This window comes from Harpegnathos saltator, unplaced genomic scaffold, assembly GCF_003227715.2.
Source record: "Harpegnathos saltator strain DR-91 unplaced genomic scaffold, Hsal_v8.6 scaffold195, whole genome shotgun sequence".
Lineage (NCBI taxonomy): Eukaryota > Metazoa > Arthropoda > Insecta > Hymenoptera > Formicidae > Harpegnathos > Harpegnathos saltator.
In genome coordinates, this window is record NW_020229978.1 from 67,982 (window position 1) to 91,744 (window position 23,763).

A 23,763-nucleotide genomic window follows, 5' to 3' on the forward strand; every position below is an offset into this window, starting at 1 on the left:
CCGCAAATCGTAGCTTCCAAGCACAAAATTCGACATGTTCAACGCTACAAACTATGGCTATTGTATGAAACTTGTATTGTTGAGTTGAAAATCTTTGTCAGATGTCAACAAATAGAAATGGCGCCAATGACGCGGTTTGATGGTAACTACATTGACAGCTAGGGCCATCTATGGGCAAATTCCGGTTTCATATTTACAGATCTGTATTTACAGATATACACCTAGTGTGTCCAAATGTAGTTTCTGGTCTTTCGGATTTGGGAGTAATTGTGAGATCTTTTTTGGTGGCTTGAAAATCACTGATGTTATGTTTGTTTAGAGTTCTGCCAATACTTTCTGTTGTACCTTGAAGATATGGGAAGACAACCGTCTTGTTCTTTTCTCTTTCTTCCTCTGGTGACTCAGTTTTTTCTCCTTCTTGCTCTAGCTTCTGGATATTGTTCGGATCCGAAATTTTATTCTTCAGTTTATAGGTTATTTGGTTAATGTCTTTATTGTTATATCCGTTGTTAGTTAAGGCCTGATTGAGGTATCCTAATTCTTCATCTAGGGAAGCTGTTTTAGAAATTGTTAGGGAACTGATGACAGATTTCTTTTGTGCTGGATGGTGATTGCGTGTAGATATCGGTCAATATGTGTGGGTTTTCGGTAAACTCGGTGATATAGTGTGCCATCTTCGTTCCTTCGAACATTTTTCTCCGTGTAAATTTGAATAAAACGGTAGGACACGATGAATCTCTACGTGAATTCTATCATATTCTAACAATTAAATATTCTCCTAATAATAGAGTACAATAGAGTACGATGAAGAAAGTTTATCATACTCTATCTTTACACGATATCATTTCTTCCGGATTTGATGCAGCGAAACCATAGGTTGCGATAGAAAACAATGAGAATCTCTATAAATCTCATCGCTCTCTATCGCTTTCTCTTTTTCAATGTTTTCCTTGATCAAAGAACTCTTGAACCTTGAACTTTACAATTCAATATGAGCTATCTGTAGTACCTCATAAAATAATCTCGTAATTGTAATCGCGAATATTTAGCGGCCATATCGACGCGAGCTTAGACGAGGTGCGGCGGGACTTAAGAGCGGCGAAGTAAGGACATGAGCATCGGTACGTTGTCCTTCTCACCGTGCGCTGGAAACAATTCCTAGGTCGACTGGATAGCACTCTAGCCTGAACAGCTTGATGCTCCTCCCATAATGTTTCGGCGTGCGCTCATTCCCCAGATTTCTGTTATTAATAACTCGATAATTATTGCGAATCTCACAAAACGGTATGGGACTTTTATATTTGTCTTAACCCGCTCTATATCTCCACGAGTTCTGCAACATTAGTTATAAGACACCCTGTATATGTGCGAAGTTTTTAGCGCTTATTATGAAACGAATGTATGATATAAAATTGTGTGGCTCAAAACTTTTGTATTGCCACTGTATGTAGATATAAAATTAAAATATTTTGAATGAACGTTGTTCAATAGAGTAATTCTGAAACTATATAGTTACATTTATTGTTACATTTCGCTCATTATGAAAAAGACAGTTTTTACTACAATCTTCTTTTTTTGTTTCACAATAAAATTTAATTAATTTTACTGAAATTACTCCAAATAAAAATTTTGAAACTAGTTACATGTATCTGTGACATTCTTCTGTAAAATTATATTGAATCTCTGAAAAGAAAATTGAGATTCTTCAAGAATTAAACGAAGAAATATATTTCATGATGATATGTCTGAATTGCAGCATGAGATCAAATTGCAAGAAGCAATGTGTGCCACTTTCGTCAAACGGAAAGAGGAGGCCGAGGTGACACGTTTGTACGAGCGATTGATTGCATTTGGACGAGGACGTGCAGCGAAGTTAATCCAACGATGGTGGCGCAAGGTTCTCCGGAGGAAAGAGGCGAAAAGAAAAGCTAAAAGAAAAAGAAAGTGATTCACTATAAATTTAATTTTGAATCTCTCGCGTACAAATTAAAATACATATGATAAATCAAAACGATATTTGTTTAACCTTTTGCAACCCAAATTGTTCTTGACTTTTTTTTTCGAGCGATTCATGAAGATTCATTTACTTTGCGATGTCAGATTTATTTAAATATTTTAATATTTCAGTATTTAACTAATACAAAACAATGTACACATACATTTATAATAATATATATACTTACACAGAGTATACTATTAATGAATAAAAAATTAGTTTAAAGAATTAAGTAGAATGGAATTCTATATCGAAAAAAAGCAATATTGATGTTGAAGTAGACTCAATATGAGGCCTCAAATTAAGGTTATAATTGCAAAATCATGATCTACAATTATGGCTTTCGAGTGCCGCACGCGTCCTCATTTAAAAAATTTATGTTAAAACTCGATTATCATCGTTGAAGTTTGCTATTTTGCTATTGTGCGAACTTTGCAATCGTACGAGGCCCAGAGTTCGAAGGTTCTTGAAATCAGAAAGTACAATCGCATGCCAGAACCCGAAACGTATATTATCATGTATTCATATCGATACAACCTAATTTATTTACATTTGTTGTTATTTATTACATGGCTTTACAATAATTCTCTGTTCTTTTCGTTTTAAGTACAGCATTGTCAATCGTAATAATTGCGTGTCGGTGTATCCAATCACATGCAAACATAGTATATTATTTGGATATCATTAGATAGAAGCGTGCTATTATAACGAACATAATTACATCTATCATAAATACGTAGAATATTTGTTACGCGATTCTTACTGAAGACACTGCCGTAGTTAGGCGACTAAGTACGTACGCACGTGTTGAGTTAAATATTTAATACGTTGATTGCCACGTTGTTTTCCATAAATCCGAAGCTACAATTCTTGGATTTCTCGAAAGCAACTTAAGTTAGTGTCCCATGATGCTCAATTCTCTGTACGATTTGCTGTATGCTAACATGCATGCTTTCCATCTTTGTGAAAGGAACGCATCTTGCTAACGTGCATGATTTCGATTAATACTTTCTATTATTATATTGCTATAAGCATGATTGTTACAGACAAATATTTATACATAATAAACTGGTATTCTAAACTTTTTTTTATCGATAGAAGTGCCTCTAAAAGTGACTTACAAGTAAAGGTACCTAAATGTCACTCACCGATTTTGATGAAACTTTGCCCACTTATAGAACAATGGAAAGTAACGACACGTATTTTTTTTATCTGCGGAGAAGTAGTTTTAAGGTGGAAACTACCCCTTATTTATATAGAGTTATTTATATAGAGTTTTCGCGTTAGAAGTGCTGTCTTGTTGTTTATTCGAAAGGCTGAAAGGTTTCATGGGATTTTTGGGGTCGCTAAATTCGAATCTGACGTGAAAATTCAAAAATACAAAATGGCGGATCAAATATGGCGCCTATGTCTTGTAAGTGGAACCATTTTTTCCATGTAAATTAAAACGATGTCGACGAAAATTACGATTTTTACATATATAGAGGAAATCACATTGTTTTCACTATTTTTAGTATTACTGTTTGTCATTTGTTTTTATGCGTGCATATGAAATGTCTTCAGGTAACTTATATAGAATTTGCTATTATTTCACCTAACATTAAATGAATCTATTGAGAATAAATGTTCCATATATTTCAGTATTTCATTATTCATTGAGCGACCTCGAAAACCTAAAAAATCGTCAGATTCGAATTTAGCGACCCCAAAAATCCCATGAAACCTTTCAGCCTTTCGAATAAACAACAAGACAGTACTTCTAACGCGAAAACACTCTATATCAATAAGGGGTAGTTTCTATCCTTAAAACTGCTTCTCCGCAGATAAAAAAAATACGTGTCGATTATTTTCCATAGCTCTATAAGTAGGCAAAGTTTCATCAAAATCGATGAATGACAGTTGGGTACCTTTACTTGTTAGAAGCCAATTAGAAAGTTTGTAAGCTACTCTTAGAACTACTTTTATCCATAAAAGAAATTTAGAATACTAATTATGTTAGTTCTTCATTTAACGTTCCACGTATAACTTTTGTTTATTTTAGTATACTGCAGAAGTATAAATGTCATTATAATTACAACACACATTAATGACATTGTGACGTTTATACGTACAAATGAAATTCGATGATAGCTTTATTTTGGACGCGCATTTGAAAATGACGCTCTTTAATTCCAAATTTTTTATATCCATATACGAAAAATTAAAAATTAAAAAGGTATATTTAATTTTTACATATATATCCAGAATAAGGTCCATGCATGTCGCTTTCGATGAATGATCAATGCATCATTGATAAGAAGACAAGCATCGTCGAAGAATTATCGAAATTATGCACGTTGGCATATAGCGAATTTAAATAAACATCATATGATGCCAACTTGAGGTTTGAATCAGAGTTGCAATATAAAGACATATAAAGTCTGGTTGAAATGGTAGTATAACTGGGAAAGAAATTATTCTTTGTGCAAAAATGAATAAAAAATTTTTGGTGCGAAGCTTAGTTTTCAAAAAATTAAGCCTCACGAAAGAATTATATTTTTGCACAAAGCATATTTATCCGAATATTTTTACACAAAGAATGATTTATTTCTCAATTGTACAACATTATTTTGACTATGCTCTATGTATTCCTTGTTGCATAAATTTAAGTTGATCTAATGTTCCTCTGTAAAATATACATCTTATTTGTCGGTATGTTTATATTTGGAAACTATCTTGTTCAAATCAACGCTTATTCGGTATTTATGGAAGAAAATTGTTGAAACGGCTTTATCTCTTAGTTAATTTCACTTTAGGTTCAGATTCGGAGATCTTTTTCTGTAGAAAGCATATTTTTATATGAAATTTACATTATCCACATTAACACGTATTTAGTGTTTAAGGGAAAGACTTCTATATCAACTTCATATTTCTTAGTTAATTTTATCAGTTCTCTATGTATGTTAGCCATATATTTAATTTGTTAGATGTGATTAATTATACTTGTTGCATAACCAAAAGATGCAGGGAAATTATAATAGCGCCAATCACCGACGATACCTCGTGGCGGTAAACGTATTAACACTGTTTGGATATATACGAATACAACGCTTTTACATGAGCGTCGATCAGTTGATTATTGTGTCTGGATTTCGGAATTCACGGAATACATGGAAGAGCTCTGAGTATCTGTCTATCTAGTGCCCGTACTTTTTGACATTTCTCTTGCATGTCGCGCATTCCAATGTCGTGTAACAAATATTCCACAGAATGCGAGCGAAGTTCTCGCGATCGTTCGCCGAGCGAGACTCACTTCGACGAAGGGTTCGGAGGCGTCAGCGAAATTATTAACGGAATATATTCGTCGAGGATTAATTAATTCATGAATTATCTAGTTCTCTCTATCTCCAGCTCCGTACACGGTAATTCATTTTATCGAGAACGCTCAGTAATTGCGAGATCGATACAAAGATACATCGAGCAACCACAAAGTCGAGTAAAATCTCACTAACGGAATAGACAAAGAAATACGCACGTTCATATAAGTCGAGGGAAGTAAGATCGAAAAATAGGACCTTGCGATCTTTGTGGAAACTCAATGGCGTATAATCGATCGCGATATAATTTTGCGTTGTGTCTCGGGAACAAAAGTAAGTATAAATAAATAACGAAAGAATCGTGAAACTCTACGTGGACTTAAATAGGCCTCAAAGAAATATCTTGTAAACGCCTACATATTTTTTACGAGCTGCCTCCCTCTTCTCCCTTCATCTTCCATGTGTAATATTACATCGATTTATCATTGATACATTTACGTTTCTCTTTCTTCTTCTTTACATTATATATTATAACTTTACACGTTATACGTTATAACTGTATGTTATAAGTTATATAAATTACATATAGTTACCGTTTATATCGTAAATCGTTTAGTAGAATTTTTGGAGATATTTTTGCATGTTGATAATTCTTGCCTTTTATATAATCATACACTTGGACAATATAAACGAATATGCTAAATAAATAAATTTTATTGCGTGGGCACGCAACATCGTTTATAATCAACATAAAACTTCAGATTAAATCGATTAGATAGCGATAGTGATTCGTCGTTGATATAAGTAGCATTATATTTTTACAGAAGATAAAAGAACATCCAGGGAAATAATAAAACTTATTTTACCTTCGTACGTATCTGCAAAACGTTACTACAAAACGTACCGCATTAGAGCTCTTTTTCCATTTCTCTTTAAATTTTCCATCTTCCTATAATAAGCCCATACAATATGTATATATGAGCGTCTGTGTGCATTCGGCAAATTATATCATATAATCTGAGACATCGAGAGAGAGGGTTAAACTGTAGCAGAATAATAAATAATCTATTAATTCTGAAGTCTATATTGAAAAATTCTCGTCTGGATGATTCCCTCGTTAGTAATATCAAATCTTAGAAACGAGTGATATTATATAAACGGGTCACTCTGTACATGTATTTAGAAATTGTGAATCTAACATATTCACTTCTCGAAGTAATTAAACGTACAGGCGAAGTGTTCTCAATGGTTTAACGCTTTTTTTTGTTTCGCGCGAAGAAAGGCAATGTCTATTTTATGCTTCGTGTTATTGCCTCGACCCGATTCGTCCGAAGGCAACCGCTTTTCTTCAAAGGAATGGAGCATCGTGGATGTTCAATTTGCCGCGCGAGCGTTCCACAGTCATGCCATCGGCAATTCGATCCTAATGTGTTACGAGATCGAAATGTGAAAAATGTGATTCGCGGATGATGAAACAAGAGACGAGTGAGAAACGCAATGGCGAGAATTATTACATGAATCCACAAGAGATTGAGTTTAATATCGATGTTGCATATTATCCAGACAGCACAAATTTCTAAAGAATAAAAGACTGTCTAAAAGACATCTAAAAAGGACAAGACGTCTTTTGGATACCTTTAATAAGTTTGTGTTGTTTGGATTATGTTCGAGCGATATTTTCAGACATCGTTATCATCGTTATAATAATTATTATTCATCGCATTTTCTTTTTCTTTTGTTTTTACGTACATAGCTAAAGATCGTTAAATTAGTATTATTCACGCGCGAATTCTTTCCATATTCTAAATATTACTGATACAATATACAGGACGTACAGTAAAATGTGAGATTACAATAGCGTGCGGTTGTATTTTTAGATAATGATAATTGGCTTCTTCCTGCCTGCAAAAAAATTACCGTATCCTTCAAAAGCTTAATGATAAATTAATAAATATATAGAAATTATTCGTATAAATAAAAAATATATACAACGAAGGTATATTGTAATGTATGTATGTATATATGTATGTATACAGGATGTCCCATTTTTAAAAACGCATCTCGATAATTCTTCAACGAAGCATTTTCAGCAAACATGTTTCGGACAAAAGTTGTATGATTTCAAGCGGGACATAAAACTATACTATTTTGCTTACAAATGGCACTACTTTCGAGATATTCACTAATCATTACTTTTCTTAAATGCAAACCTCAATTTTTTATTACACCGTCTTTTTTTATCAATTAATTTAAACAACTTTTGTCTGAAACATTTTTTTATTTGCTTAATATTTTTTGAGATATTTAAGGAAAATTTGATAACTTTTTCAATATTTAACTCACGATATCTCGCTATTTGTCGGAAAAAAGTGGTACTAGACTTTTCTGCTCTATTTAATCTCAAGAATATATTGTTATAATAGCGCCCTGACTTTTGTTAACTTACTGACTTTTGGAAATTTCAAAATCATCAAATTAACAAATTAACAAAGGTCAGGGCGCTATTGTAACAATATATTCTTGAGACCAAGTAGAGCAAAAAAATCTAGTACCACTTTTTCTTCCGACAAATAGTTAGCGAGATATTGTGAGTTAAATATCGAAAAAGTTATCAAGTTTTCCTTAAATATCTCAAAAAATATTAGGCAAACAAAAAAATGTTTCAGACAAAAGTTGTTTAAATTAATTGGTAGAAAAATACGGTGTAATAAAAAATTGGATTTTCCATTTAAGAAAAATAATGATCAGTGAATATCTCGAAAGTGGTGCCATTTGTAAACAAAATAGTATAGTTGTTTTATGTCTCCTTTGAAATCATACAACTTTTGTTCGAAACATTTTTGCTGAAAATGCTTCATTGAAGAATTATCGAGGTGCATTTTTTGAAATGGGACACCCTGTATACAAGGTGTATAAAAAGTCCCGGGATGCCTGAATATCTCAGAGAAGTTACGTTTTAGAAAAAAATATTAAATATGAATATTGTAAGGTTTCAAGAAGTCTATTAGTCTTTCATTAGTCTTATCAGTTTGACCTTGAGTGACGTTGCCAAGGTCAAGTTAAAGTCAACTTAATTTTTTTAAATGGAAATCCCCATTTTTTATTATATATTCTTGTAGCTTACCTCGAGAGCTTAAAAAAAAAATATATATATATATATATACATACAGGGTGTCTCAAAAATATCGGACCTCTCGGATAACTTTGCAGGATCAAATTTTCATGAAAAACTTTAAATACAAAAGTTGTAGGAAATTGAGTAACGGACTTGATGATGACCTTGAATTTGACCTTGGCCATGACCTTCAAGGTCATTTGGAGGTCAACTTGAAAATTTTAAATGGGAACCCCTATTTTTTATTACACTATTTTTTTCTAACAATTAATTTGAACAACTTTTGTCTAAAACATTTTTTTATTTGCCTAATATTTTTTGAAATATTAGAGGAAAACTTGATAACTTTTTCAATATTTAACTTACGATATCTCGCTAACTAGTTGTCGGAAGAAAAAATGGTACTAGACTTTCTTGCTTTATTTAATCTCAAAAATATGTTGTTACAATAGCGCCCTGACAGTATCACCGGCATTAAGATGTACCGCGTGAAGGTTGCCCGGTCGGATTTACATCTCTATTGTGTTCGAAGGAAAATCGATGTGATCCACGCGATTGTAGGTGACAACTTGCATGATATGGAAACATATATGGTTTCAACAAGATGGTGTCGGACCACATTATGAAATAAATGTTTGAAATTTTTTGGATACAGTTTTTCCTAATCAATGAATAGGAAGAAAAGGAGCGATAGAGTGGCCACCAAAATTACCTGATTTTTCACCATTGGACTACTTTTTATAGATTTGCTAAAAAGTAGAGTTTGTAAAACGAAACCTCAAAATCTCGATAATCTCCGGCAAGGAATTCTTGATGAGATCTGCACTTGATTGCACTTATCGTAGAGATCACATAAAACATGCATCTTTTCTCAATCGATTAGAATATTGTCAAACTGTGAATGGAAGACACTTTGAACATTTATTATAACGTAGTCTCCAATAGATCACATCAATCTTGCCTTCATTGGCTGGATCATCTTCCGAACACAATAGAAGTGTAAATCCGACCGGGCAACCTTCACGTGGTACATTTTAGGTAATGCTAATTCCGGCGGTACTGTAATTTTCAAGCTTTATAACTCGAAAAATATTTAATGAAAAAATATGTTATTATAGTGTTTTAGAAAGTTCTCGAGGTAGACTTCTTGAAATCTTACAACATTTATATGTATATTTTTTTCTAAAATGTAATCCCCGAGATATTCAGGGGTCCCGGGACTTTTTATACACCCTGTATATGTACGTATGTATGTATGTATGTATACACACGCACACGCCGCACACGCACACGCACACACGCACGCACGCACGCACGCACGCACCCACCCACCCACCCACACACACACACACACACACGCACGCACGCACGCACGCACGCACGCACGCACGCACGCACGCACGCACGCACGCACGCACCCACCTACACCCACCCATACACCCACCCACACACACACACACACACACACACACACACACACACACACACACACACACACACACACACACACACACACGCATGCACGCACGCACACGCACGCACGCACGCACGCACGCACGCACGCACACACACACACACACACATCAATAGTTAAGACGAGGATTAAATCCTTCTCTTACGGAACAACATACTTGAGGACTAAGTTGGCAGGAAAAAAGATATCCTGTCATTCTACACTTCACATACATATCGGATGTTACATTTCACAATTAAGTCCTCATTGCATGATTGAATTCATTGAGAAATACATCTGCACTTTCGATCGATAGTCTCGCATTTTCTATACTCTGCACAATTATTAAATCCGATTATCATATTAACTTAAGAAAAACTGCCTCTCTTTGCGAGAGACGAACGTTCAGATTAAAATATCGATCGATTAACGTGTAAATATCTTAGAGAGAAGTTAAAGCTTATTAAGTAATTTCAATAATGTACATATCAGAGGGAGAACCGATAATTCACATATTTGTCGTCAAGGCTTCGTCTTATTTCAACCTTTTCGTTTGTGTATAATGTATGTTAATCTTTTATAGAAATTCCATTAGTCACAGAAACCAAGAAAAAGGACGCAGTACTTTACGCTGAGACATTAAAATATTAGAATTACAAAATATATACTTTCATTCATGTACGTTAAAAAAGATAACTTTAAGATATAACTGCGTAATTTCCTCTAGTGGAAGTTCACTTCATTAAGTTACACAGAATAATGTATATTCGTTCGCAGAACAATTTGAAACGAGTTTCGTAGGACACATTACGGGTTGCAACCGATGTCCAAAGGGAAGATGTTTGTGCATTAATGCCCACGACATATACGGAGAGAATATTATATATATTTTTATATAAATTCTTTTGCATTTTCTATCAAGTTTTTTAGTACAGCATATACTACCGGTAGAATAGTTTATCTTGCTGTTAAATAAGAACATAATACATTTTTTTAAAACTTCCGAGTTTTTAAGATATTAGGAGTACCCATTAATAATTAAGTGTTTCAAAATTAAATACATCAAAAAGTCTATAGACAGCATTTATTTTTTAATCAATAATATAATAGGTTAAATACCTCTATCCACAAATAGTACACTAAAAAAATACTATTTATATATTACACAGCTCAAGTAGAAACTGATAAGATTATAAGAGTTCTGCAAATACTTGATTACTTTTATAGATACCCCTAATATAAAAAGCATATATGTGAAATAGAAAAACAATAAGTCGGAATGTCAATACGGTTCTCGATTACAGAATTCAACAATAACTTTCTATTAATTATAAAATTCTCTTCATGTATGTGACTTCCCTAGATGGACGTCTCGATATATGTCGAAGAAATATCCAAACCGTGTAAAAGTTAAGTGTATCAACATCGAATCTGTCCCAAAATAAAAAAAATAATAAAAAATGAGTGCATAATTATTTAATTATTCGCAGGATAACAAGGATCTGGTGAAACCCTTTCGTAGAAAAGAAAAAAAGTAGGAAAGGATCCATTACATCAAATTGATCACAGTCTATCCTATTGAGAGACAATGAACGTAGTTATGATCTACCGTGTCAATGAGCTGTCATAGAGACCCGGCGCTATAAATATGAATCAGTGTTCGCGATGACTTTTCCACGTGTGTTCAGTCTACCATCTGGTTGGTCCGGTGTCGCTTGCAGCTGCATTCGCTCCTACGAATGGATTTGTAGCAGCCGCTAGATTGAAATATTATATTAGTAATAATGAATGGTTAGTATGTCATGCTGATTTATCTTCTATTTTTTTTTTCTTTTTTTCACCAGCAACGCGCACTTGCAACGATTCAGCGAGACGATACAGCGGGTTCGATTCCCTCTCCAATATGAAAATGTTCACGTATATAGCGATCTGTATCGTGATCGTGTATCGCTGGACGATTCGAGGAAACGCACATTTGGAGCATAAGAAAATTTTCCAAGAAAATAAAACAAAGCATCTAATAACACCACTCTTCTAATAATAAAAAAAGAACAAGGAGAGATATACTAGAAATAAAACAACTTATTTAAAATTGCAGTTACATCGTAGGTGCACAGTTGATGTTACAAAAGAAAATTCAAATCCCGCAGCTAGTTAAATAAATTCGATGAAAACTACTAAAGAAAACTTCGATGCAACATTGCCAATTTATTCAGCAATGGGAACGACAAGAATGTAGGATAAATGAGGAGTAACAGCAAAAGAAAGAGAACTGTGCGAGGAGCATAATTATATGCTAATGTGTATATATATTTGTTTTTAAAACGAAATATAATATGATTCGTATGAATATATTTAGACACTATTTAGACACAAGTTACGGACTGAGAGAGGTGCTCTCTTTAGTGAAATCCCTTAAAACAGATGTCACAAAATATATACGACACGTGGCTACGAAGATTGCGCGATAAAACCGTCGAATCTGAATGCTCTCGTTGAAGCGTCGAAAAACGTCGATGAGAAATGATAACAGCGGCATAAAACCTTATTAATCTTTTCCTTCCGTCTCATCACTTATGGTTTGTATATAAACAACAAAGTAAGAGGTGAACTTCTCGGTAAAAGCTCATCCTGCTCCCTCTTTCTCTTTTTCTCTCTCGTATTTTGGTACGCATACTGGCATGTATAATTCTTCGGACGCTATCTAAAGACTAAAACATTAACTTTTATTCAGCATATATTTTCGCGCGTTCTCATCGCACTATGCAAAAAAATCACACCGGAAATCGCACGACGAACACGCACAAATATAAAATACTCTCCAAAGATTTTTTTTCTTTTAAGTATCATTAAATATACAGAATATCTCGAAATCACCGTGCAATACTTTAATAACACATTCTGAAGTTTAATTGAAATCGAAAGTTCTAGTACGAAAATTTCAAACGAAGTTATTGTCATTTATCTTAATTTTTCCATCTTTAACATTGTATATCTTTTTGTGATTAATCATCTACTTACAAGAAATTTTGTTCGCGTATACTTGCAAGTATATTTGAAATTGACTATAAAAATGAGTCATATAAATAAATAAATAAGTAAATAAATAGAATAAAATTTAATTTCATTATCCATTTGGTTTCCTAAATTTAATTCGCAAAAATCGGTCGTCTTTCTCATTGATTTATAATTCAAAAAATGCTAATGCACTTCGACATTTCTGTATTAGGATTTTTGAATTCAGTTAAACTCTAGAATACGCTGTCACAATGCTGCGCGATGATTTTGCGGTCATCCCGTATACAACACGTTCCTGTCTTCTTTTCTCTCGTACATGATATTTCTCTAATATCAAGAATAACAGATATCCTTGTTCGATTACTGGAAGACAGTATCTCCAATACTGTTTCAATAATTTTCAGTCACGGCTGACCTCGTGCACCGACAAAGAAACATCGTGGGTAAAGAGAAAAGAATGCCAGCCGGAGAAACGAAGCACGAGAAAAATCTACACCTAGCTTACGATTTTCTATATATAGAACTTTACACACAGCGAATCTACAGCTAATTCCTAATTCGGATTTCGAGCAATCACACTAAAGTCGAATGAAATATGCAGGGTGTTCAGCGTAACGATTCATTTGATTTATTTTGATGATTTTTTAGATTTCCGGCGGTTTAAGGAAAAAGTTGCAAAGTAAATTGTTAATTGCTTCATATAGACTACAACTTGTAATAAAAAAAGATTTTTTTAATTCATAAAAAAATGAAAATCACTTTGAATTTTTTAAATAGCACTATGCACTTTTTTTATGTAATATTATAGAGAACGTTAAGATAAATTCAACGCACTATCACAAATGTGATATATTATGTAAAAAAGTGCATAGTGTACCATTTCAAAAATTTAAAGTGAACTTGATTTCTTTATATAAAAAGAAAAAATATTTTTTTATCTTTTGTTATTACCAGTTTACATGAAACTTACATGAAGCAGTTGAAAATTTCTCTTGCAACCTTTTCCTTAATCCATCGAAAAGGTCTAAAAAATCATGCGAACCATTATGTTAAACACCCTGTATAAAAAAAAAAAAAACCGATAAGGAATCATTTTAGAAGCATAACATCGTCTTCTTCGATATGGCGAAATCATTTTCCCGAAGAACGATAGGAGGATTCGTCGAACGAGAGAACACAAGTGAGAAAAAAATATCATAGCAATACTTAGCAAAAGGAAAAACAAAAAAAAAATAAAAACGAAGAACGGGCAACAGAAAAGTGCGGAGCTCTCGATGATCTCGGGCGAAATAAGGTGAGAGATAGCGGAGATAGTCGGACGACTGACGGCCATGTACAAAAAAAGAGATGTAACAACTCATAACATGAACTCTCTATGTTCAAGAACTCGTAATACCAGTGGTATAAATCACGCGATCGCCACCGCTGTTTAGATTCGTGCTTTCATTAGCTGTAGACGTCGGTGCCGAAGCTCCCGGCGCAGGCATGGCGAATATAGGCTGCTGCACATTGGACGCGTTTTGCGATGCGCCACTCTGAGGTTGAGCCGTTACGGCGTCGTCGTCGCTCTCCTCTTCCTGTGAATAGTTTTAACATCGAGAGTGATATATACATATATATATGTACAGGTTCCGAAAATTTTATGGTCTGTTCTTTTTAGCTGCACTGCTGAACTGATGCAATAAGTTAGAGTGAAATAACTATATTTTTCTTATTCTAACTTGTTGCACCAATTTAGCAGTGCAGTAAGACACATCAGTCTCGTGTAAGTGGATAGGATCCAACTGAAAATTCCTATACCATTTTGCTAATAACCATGTGAAATTCCGAAATATTCATGAAACAACGTAAGCTGAAATTTGTTGATTGTCTTTTAACAACTACATGACATTTATTATCTGTGATATCAACTGACAACGAGAGGCGCATGAAATTAAACCGCATGTCCTCTGTTGCTAAAAAACAGTCAACAAATCAGTCATTTTTTATTAAATCCTTCCTACAGAGCATATCACCGCGTCGAACGCGTTGAATGCGCTAGTCTGTCTTTACTCATTAATATTTTGAAATTCCACGTAGCTGTTTACGAAATGGTAAAGGAATTCACATTTACTATTCAGTTCGACCCAATCTACCTGCACACGAGTGTGTTTCGATCTTCAGACACCCTGTATATGTGTACATATATGTACAAGAAACATCTATTAAACTATTTATATCCGCGGGCAAGTGTATTTCAAACTCTATTTAAAATGCACATTTTACACTCTTGTTATGTAAAACATTTTGAAGTTTCTAAAGCGAATTTGTATATACTCTTCTCCCTAATTTCCTAATTTCATTCCTGGATCTATCTGGGACCCTATTAATATTTAACATTATTTAAAATTTTTGTCTCACTTGAGATATTCGAATTTGAATTTATAGTTTTCCAGGTGAATCGTGATTACAAATGTAAAATTGGAAAAATTATTTTGTAAAGAAAAGTAACTTATTATAATCATTATAATCAACTTATTATCATAATTTAAGAAGTAACAAATCATTACAATTTCGTCACTTTCTTCACTTAGTTTGCAAGACCCTTTTTTTCATATTCGTTTCTGTCTATTCCATATATGTGTCCAAAATAATGGTTATATTTATCGTCATTTTAAAAATGTAATTGCGTTACCATTACTAATAAAAAAAAACCAAATCGTTACCAAATTGTTACTGGAAAAAAAGTAACTTGTAATGATAACGACATTATAATCAACGTATTATTTCTTAACCCTGAATATAGTGTTGTGTGTGTTATCTGATTCAATTGATAAACTCGCACCTAATTTTAAGGCCTGCATTTAATAATTGTCACTGGAAATTTGTCTCATGTGAAATACTCAGATTTTTACTTAGAATTAGATAAGTTTCTCGCTTGATTCGTATAATTAACATTATTCTCGGTTTAATTTCAGCGTTGGTACCACTTTCAGATCGTTTCTCTTCTTAGAGAAATGAACTGAAATATTAATGAAACATTAGAAATCAATCTACGAAGGACATGGCACCAATACAGAAAACAGAAACCAAATCATTCTTGTACATCGCACGAAAGTATAAAATATGACATTATATCTGTAATCGCGACTCAACTGAGAAGTTTATATTCAACTATTCAATTAAATACTAAATAACAAATCAGTATCTTATATATGAGATAAGTTTCAAGTAATAACTATTGATAACTATCGAAGTTTATACTCATACTAATAATTATTACTTGAAATTTATCTCATGTAAAATATTTAGATTTGAATTTAGAGTCAAATGTATCTGAATGTTAAATGAATTGATTACAGATATAATGTTACGTATGTTATATAACTCAGTTACAAACCTCATTAAACTCAATATTTAGATTAGAATATCTCATATGAAACAAATTTCAAGTAACTAATATAAGCTTGAGATATAAATGTCACGTAGGTGACTATGTTCTTACATTTGCAAGCTACGAATTTATTTATGTCAAGTACTTTTGTACCAGCAGAATTCGAATTTGGAATAGTGGAAACAAATAAAGCGTACGAAATAGATGGAAACAACATCATTATACATACATGTATCCTTGAAGCTTTCTGATTTTAAACTCTGATGATTATCATTTTTAATTTTGTCTAACAAACGTCTAACTTGAATTAATCAAAGTACCGTCGAATTGTCACGATATCTGTCGATAAATATGTTTCGCAATTAAGGAAGCTCCTCTGGACTTTTCTGTGAATGGTGCATGATACAATTTTATTTAGTTTTTCCATTTTCATATACAGTGTGTGCACTAGTATGCAAGTAAGGAGGCATATAAGATGTTATTTGAGTGGAATGAAGATGAATTACGGAATATTGATGTATCATCGAAAGAACAAGTTCAATGCCACAGCTCTTCGTGAAAAGAAGAGTATAATGCACAGCGAGAAAATGAGACAACTATTTGATATTTTTACAAATACATTGCGAAAATGGTACAAATTATCCTTCTATGTGTGCTGTACCCTTTAATGTGACGGACATATGTTTATGTGTATTGTAACAAATGAGTGCACAAAACATATTAATTATTTGCGAGAGTGCATGGACATCACAATAATTTGTCGTTCACATATCTCACAATCGAAAGATTTTGTGATACTATGTGTATGCATGTGTGTGTGTGTATGTTATAATGAAGTGTGCTACACTACCTCTGCGTATCTCGCATATGATTTGTGTGAAATCATTCCACCGTGATATCGAAAGAAAATCGTAAAACAATAAGGTATCAATGTTCAACATTGATCATAGCAAAATAGAAGAAAACCGAAATGTCAAGCATCATAATAACTTACCTTGGCCAAACTTCGCGGTTGATTTGTCACAACATCAGCCTCTGGATTCTGGTTCCGCTATAATACAATAATAACATAAACAAAACAGCTAAACTATGTACGCCTTTTTCTATAAAAGAATGAGATATAATTTGGCATGCGTGTGACAATAAGAATTCATGCATTCGTTTTAAAACTTTCTTTTTTCTTGTGTGAATTATCGCACCGGTGAGTAAAGGCTCAGCGACATCTATGAGAAGTTGACATTTGAAACAAGAAAAAAAACATAGAACAATAAATGTAAAGGGGGACAAAACCAGAATACTACGAGAAAAGTGAACTTTTTTTACAAGAAAGTGCCGAAATTTATTGAAACTATATATAAAAGCGATGCTAGTAAATATTTACACTAAGGGCGACCTTATTAGTGACTATGACTGAGATATGTTGTTAAAGTCATTATCCTGAGTAATCATCGAAAGGTTTTAATCACCGTCCATTATTTATCAAAAAATTATTAATAAAAATAAAAAATATAACAGGAGAAAAGTTCGCGTTAAGGAAAACGTCACCAATGATCACTCTTGGCATATATTATAGAGATCATTCTCTCAAGTAACAATCAAAAAGTTTTAACCATCGTTCTTTGTTTATTAAAATATTGTTAATAAGTTTTACAAATATGTAATTTTTTTATAGTGTATTTTTAGATAGATATATTTAGATATGGTACAAAGCAAATTAACTTGACCGATATATTTTTTATATGGTGTTAGATTGGGTTACTATGTATAAAGTTACATCGTATTCAATATATTTTTATGCATGGTAACTTAATCTATACAAAAATATATATGCTGAGTTAGGATAGTTTACTTCGGAATCGGAAGAAAAGGCGAAGTTTCGCACGTATTACGTGTATTGTTTATTAAATAAAAAAAATGTATACTATATCGAAAAATTATGTTCCATTTATAAGAATTCTTTCGCTAATAACTTTTCAATAAATAATATGCGACAGTTAAGAATTTTTGATCGTTATTTAAAAAGATAATCTCTATAATGTATGCAAAAGATAAAATCACTGAAAATACTACCTTCCTTAAACGGGAGTTATATTACAACAAGCATTATCAATGCTACAGAACATTTTTAAGATACAAGTTGGTAAATCTTTCTTATTAAATTGATAAATCTACCATATACTAAACATAGAGACATTGTAAAGATTGGCAAAAGCACTTACTTAAATGAGGTTAAATTTAAGTCAACGTTTATGTAAACCTTGCATAGATATCTTTATCAATTTTTATGAAACCTCCATTTTTAGTATACAATAAATTTACCAATTTAATGAGGTGAAGAATTTCAGTAATAATTTAATGGAATATAAATTAATAAGAAAACATGAAAGACGACCGATATTTTCAGGTCATTCTTCATCCTAAAGGATATGTTCAGCGCTATTAACGCTATTACCGCTACTAACGCAAACGCTACTAAAGCTCTTCGTAGAACCAATAACGCGATAGTAATAACGAGCTCTACAAACAAGCATCATTGCGTTATAGCGTTGTTTCCGCAATTTAAATACCATTTCAGTTTTAACATCCTAAAGATTTATTTAAATGCAATTTCCTATTACACACACACACACGCGCGCACGCGCACACGCACACACACGCACGCACACGCACACACGCGCGCGCACGCGCACGCGCATACACACACGCTCACACGCACACGCACACGCCCACGCACACGCTCACGCACACACACAGACACACACACACAGACACACACGCGCACACACACAGCACAGCACACACACACACACACACACGCACGCACGCACGCACACACACAGCACACACGCGCGCACACAGCACACACACGCGCGCATACAGACACACACACAGACACACACGCGCACACACACAGACACACACGCGCGCACCACAGACACACACACACACACACACACACACACACAGACACACACGCGCACACGCACGCACACACACGCACACACGCACGCGCACACACACACACACGCACGCACACACGCACGCACGCACGCACACACACACACGCACACACACACACACACACACACACACACACACACACACACACACACACACACACACACACACAGTGTGCATCATACAAAACGGACGATCTAGGCCTGTATGTTTGAATCCTTAACTTGTAATTAACTTAACTTATATAATTAGTAACTTAAATTACTTTAATTATTTAAATATATATTTTACTTTAAGGATAATATTACAATATTAATATTCCTTTTAAAATCTTCCATCATTATTTGCATGTTTAATAGTCATATTAAATTTTTTAATGATTCGATTCGATTTCATTCGATTCGGTTCGAATTCGAATTTAAGTAATGAGATTCGATTCGATTCGACATAAAAATTCTTGATTGGCACGTCTCTAATGTATATGTATATATAATAGTAAAACAATAAATATGATATATTCCGGTATCGTTTGACAAATATATAGATCAATGTTTTAAATGAAGTTTATACGCGTTAACGCTACTAATGCGCTACTTTGGAAGGAATAACGTTAGTAGTGCGTAGTTATGACGTACAACGCTATCATTAATGACATCATGATAGCGTTTGTTAGCGTTACGATCTAGCTTCACGAACAGCCTGTAACGCTAAATAGTACTAATAGTGTCTCCCCAAAACGCACTCAAAGTGAACTGAATTCGTTATTATTATCTAATTTGATTTGGATACAAAAAACTATAACAGATATACTTTTCAAGTTATGTCTTTAAATTATGTTCTGTAATACTTATAGTATTTATATTATCTGAACTTCTTTTGTTAAGAATTTTTTAATAAATAATGAGCGTCGATTAAATTAAAACCTTCTAATAGTTGCTCAGAGTGGTGATTTTAACAACACATGTCAAAATCATCATTATAGATGGGATCCTAATATAAATATTTCCCGCGATACCTTATTTCGCTGTTATGAATCTGTGAAACAACATAATTAACGTAGATATATATTTATATAGAAGTTGATACTTCCAACAGCTAATAAATAGTGAGCTGTGCCAAGGCAATACTAAGCATCTATGGTGCCCCAAATAAGAAAACGTAACAAATAATACTTGCAATTCTGGAGATGAATACAAACTTTTATGCACATATTGATCAAACTTAAGCCGCATGAACCCCTTAAATCACTCGTCTTCGCAATTAGATATCTATTAAGATGCTCTTTCCTTGCAGATATATTTTCCAACTATATGTGTATATGTGTGTCGAAAATTTGTGTATAAATGTAAAAAAAAGAATTCAGACTTATATTTCGATAGTTTTGCAATTTAATTGTGTATTTAGCTAAATATTAGATCATAATCGTAGGAAATAAATAATGATTGCGAATAATATCAAATCTATGATAAGCATAACCGTTTACTCTTTTTGCTATGCACTGAATAAATTAACATTTTGATGACCGTTGTCACGTATATATGAGTTAATTTTACAGTCATTACTTTATAAAAAAATATTTCTCGATAATAATCATTTATACTTGTAATATAGAAACTAAATACATATATACATGTATGAAGCTAGGTATATATATTTGTGTACAAGGATGCTAATCTCTTTAAATATCTCTATAAATATTTAAACGAACTTTCGACATTCGTCGACAGCAACCGACAATTCTTTTCGGAGTAAGTGTACGGCCGCCAAAGTGTTAATATAGAAACAATTGTTCACCTCATCATGCGCTATGAGTCATGCACATATGGGCAATGTACATAGAGTTAAAGTCGCATCTTTAATATTACATGTAACGTGCATTGTATGATGGCACACAAATTCATTGTTTGGATTATTTGAGTAGATTATGAAAGTATATCAAAATAAAAGCAATATCTCATTATGCTCTCTTCCTCGCCGAATTTTCTGTATACATAACACAACGAAATTTATTAAAGATGTATGAAGGAAAGTAGTATCAGTGTGCACTTGGAACGAATGTGAATATGTAACTTCTCCCTAATTCATGAGGAATTATATCAAATGCCTTCCATTCACAGAGAAAATATTATCGACAAGAAATGCTATTTTTTAGAACCAAGATTTGTTTCTGCTGATAGAAGTATATGTATTCATTTTATCTTTAACAATACTTGGATCCACATCATAATTAGAAGATCAATGACAAACTCGATAAGAAGATAGTGAGAAGAATACTCAAACAAAGAAACATTACCAATAATTCTTTGCTTATTTGGTGTAATTTATAAATAATCTGTAAATAAGGGAACTTCCTCGTTGTTGGTAAATTTATATACATATGTGTGCCAGTGAAAGCTTTCTTGATGCACCTTGTTTTCTCACTCTTTCTTGGCACTTAAGTCTGTATAAAACTTATTATAAAATAATAATAAAACTTAATGAACATATTTTACCTGTAAATTATGGTATTCGCCACTATCCTCTGGTGGAGTTGGTTTACATTTACCGCAACAGAAGTTGCAACAGCAACAACAACAGCAACAACAGTAACAAGCAGTAATTAGCCCACAAAACAGGAATAGTGCCTGGGGACAAACAAAATGATATTAGAATATATCATAATATGATTATACACTTGCTGATATCAATGAGATAAAATTCTTATTTCAATGGAGTCATTAAATTGTGTTGAGAAATGCACTTATGATAAGATGTATTATCTTGAAATGTGACATTCATTTTCTTAGATAAGATATGGAAAAAAATTGATCAATATTCTTACCTTGCACCACCCAGAAGTGACAACAAAGTAAGCATTAACATTTTCTTCTCCAAACTGTTCTGCGACATACAAACCAAGAGATCCATAATTGTCATATATGTTACGTTTTGTTAGATCTGTGAGTATAGCATGTGCCCTGTTTATTTCCTTAAACTGTAAACACATAATGATTACAAGATATATTTTAGAAGATATTACTGCCACAAGATATTGTATTTTAATACATTCTAGTGAGAATTACTTTTTCAGCTGCCTCTGGATTGTTAGGATTCTTGTCAGGATGATATTTCAGTGCTAATTTCCTATATGTTTTCTTGATCTCCTCTGAAGTAGCAGTTTTTGGAATTTCCAAAATCTGATAGAGGGAATCTCCTGCAGTACTATAAGAAAAAAAATAAACAAATCAATCTCAAATCACTATCAGTCACAATAAATAAATAATATATTTGTGGCTTGTTATATCTTCTGACCAATATGAATTTTTCACAATTTACTGATTCTTCTGGAAAAAGTCATTTATATGGTTCATGAAGAAGAAAAAGAACATTGGTTACTTTAAACTACTTCAAATCCATTAAAGACTATTCTTCTTCTCTTCATAATTGTATTATATTTAATTTTTTTTTTGTTCAAATGCACATGGGAAACCTCTTACCAGGTTACGAGTTAATTAGACAGATAAATAAGATCTGTATACTAACATAAAATTCAACTTATGAAAAATAAAGTTATGAAAGTGTCAGCATGTAAAGTGAGATAGATCATGATAATCTATAGAATTATGGCGACCTATTTCATTTTATATGACATTTATCAAATTGGAATTTATTCCAGAACTATTGTTCATACGGCCATTCATGAAACATTTTTTTCAAGGCTCATGTTACATTTCGACGAATCCAAACGTGTGTAACGTATGTTGTTTCTTTAAATTTAGACAATATCTACGTTCCACATAATTGACAACCGGTATGCGATAAAAAAGAAGTTACGAAAGCTTTCTTGATTCATCATGTTCCATTGCGAATGTCAGTTAATCCTAGGAGCGTCAAGTAAAGATTTCCGAGAGAAAGGAACTGAACTTATCGGCAATGATTGACGCATCGAGCAGTCTCAGGAGCGAGAATGTGGTAAGGGGAAGCCGATAAGATGCACGAGCAGATAAAAGCACACGGCTCCTAGTGTCTGGGGCGTCTTCGTAATCGTAGTAGTGATTGTCTACTCACGACATTTTTCTCCTATCCATGATGAACGACGGACTGTTGACTGATCAATTTCTCGAGCGATTTTACCAAACTATGAACTCCTTCGCGCGTCTCCACAAAACAATACTACGCGAACATTTCTCCTAATATATCGTACGAAAATACGCGCATCGTTTCAGTAGAGGTGTGCCAGAGCATCACCAACAGCACACGAAAGACGATTCAATATTTTAGTTCAATCACTCAACGCAAATGCGCCAAGTGGCGCTGGTTGGTTATGTTGTATCAGAGAGAAACCTGAGAGCGGTCACCGGGCGAAAGCATATGTCTGTCCTGATACGCCCCCTGAGAAAATAGACGTCAACTAACTCGATGTCTCGGTAACGATACGAGGTTTGTGTCTGTGATTTGAATCTGGTTAATGTCCGAGTTACTAAAACAGACTATAGTGAAAATGATATACAGGGTGTTTGATAGCTGATCATGCAGACGAAAGTTGGAGATAGATTGGGTGTAGCCGAGAAGAAA

The 23,763-nt window shown here is 33.4% G+C and overlaps 1 protein-coding gene across 2 annotated transcripts; it reads right to left on the minus strand.

Moving 5' to 3' along the window:
* Positions 1 to 11,038: 11,038 nt before the first annotated feature.
* On the minus strand, positions 11,039 to 23,487 carry LOC105190904 (Cysteine string protein). 2 transcript variants are annotated; one of them, XM_011153913.3, is made up of 7 exons: positions 23,257 to 23,300; positions 22,272 to 22,410; positions 22,031 to 22,183; positions 21,702 to 21,833; positions 17,246 to 17,302; positions 14,275 to 14,455; positions 11,039 to 11,617 (listed from the first exon to the last, which is right to left on the minus strand). In XM_011153913.3, the coding sequence occupies exons 1-7, from the start codon at positions 23,274 to 23,276 to the stop codon at positions 11,550 to 11,552; spliced, it is 750 nt and encodes a 249-aa protein (XP_011152215.1). In that variant the 5' UTR covers positions 23,277 to 23,300; the 3' UTR covers positions 11,039 to 11,549. The 2 variants fall into 2 exon arrangements, with proteins under 2 accessions (XP_011152215.1, XP_019700531.1); XM_019844972.2 differs by lacking the exon at positions 17,246 to 17,302 and having other exon boundaries at positions 11,041 to 11,617; positions 23,257 to 23,487.
* Between the last annotated feature and the right edge of the window lie 276 nt (positions 23,488 to 23,763).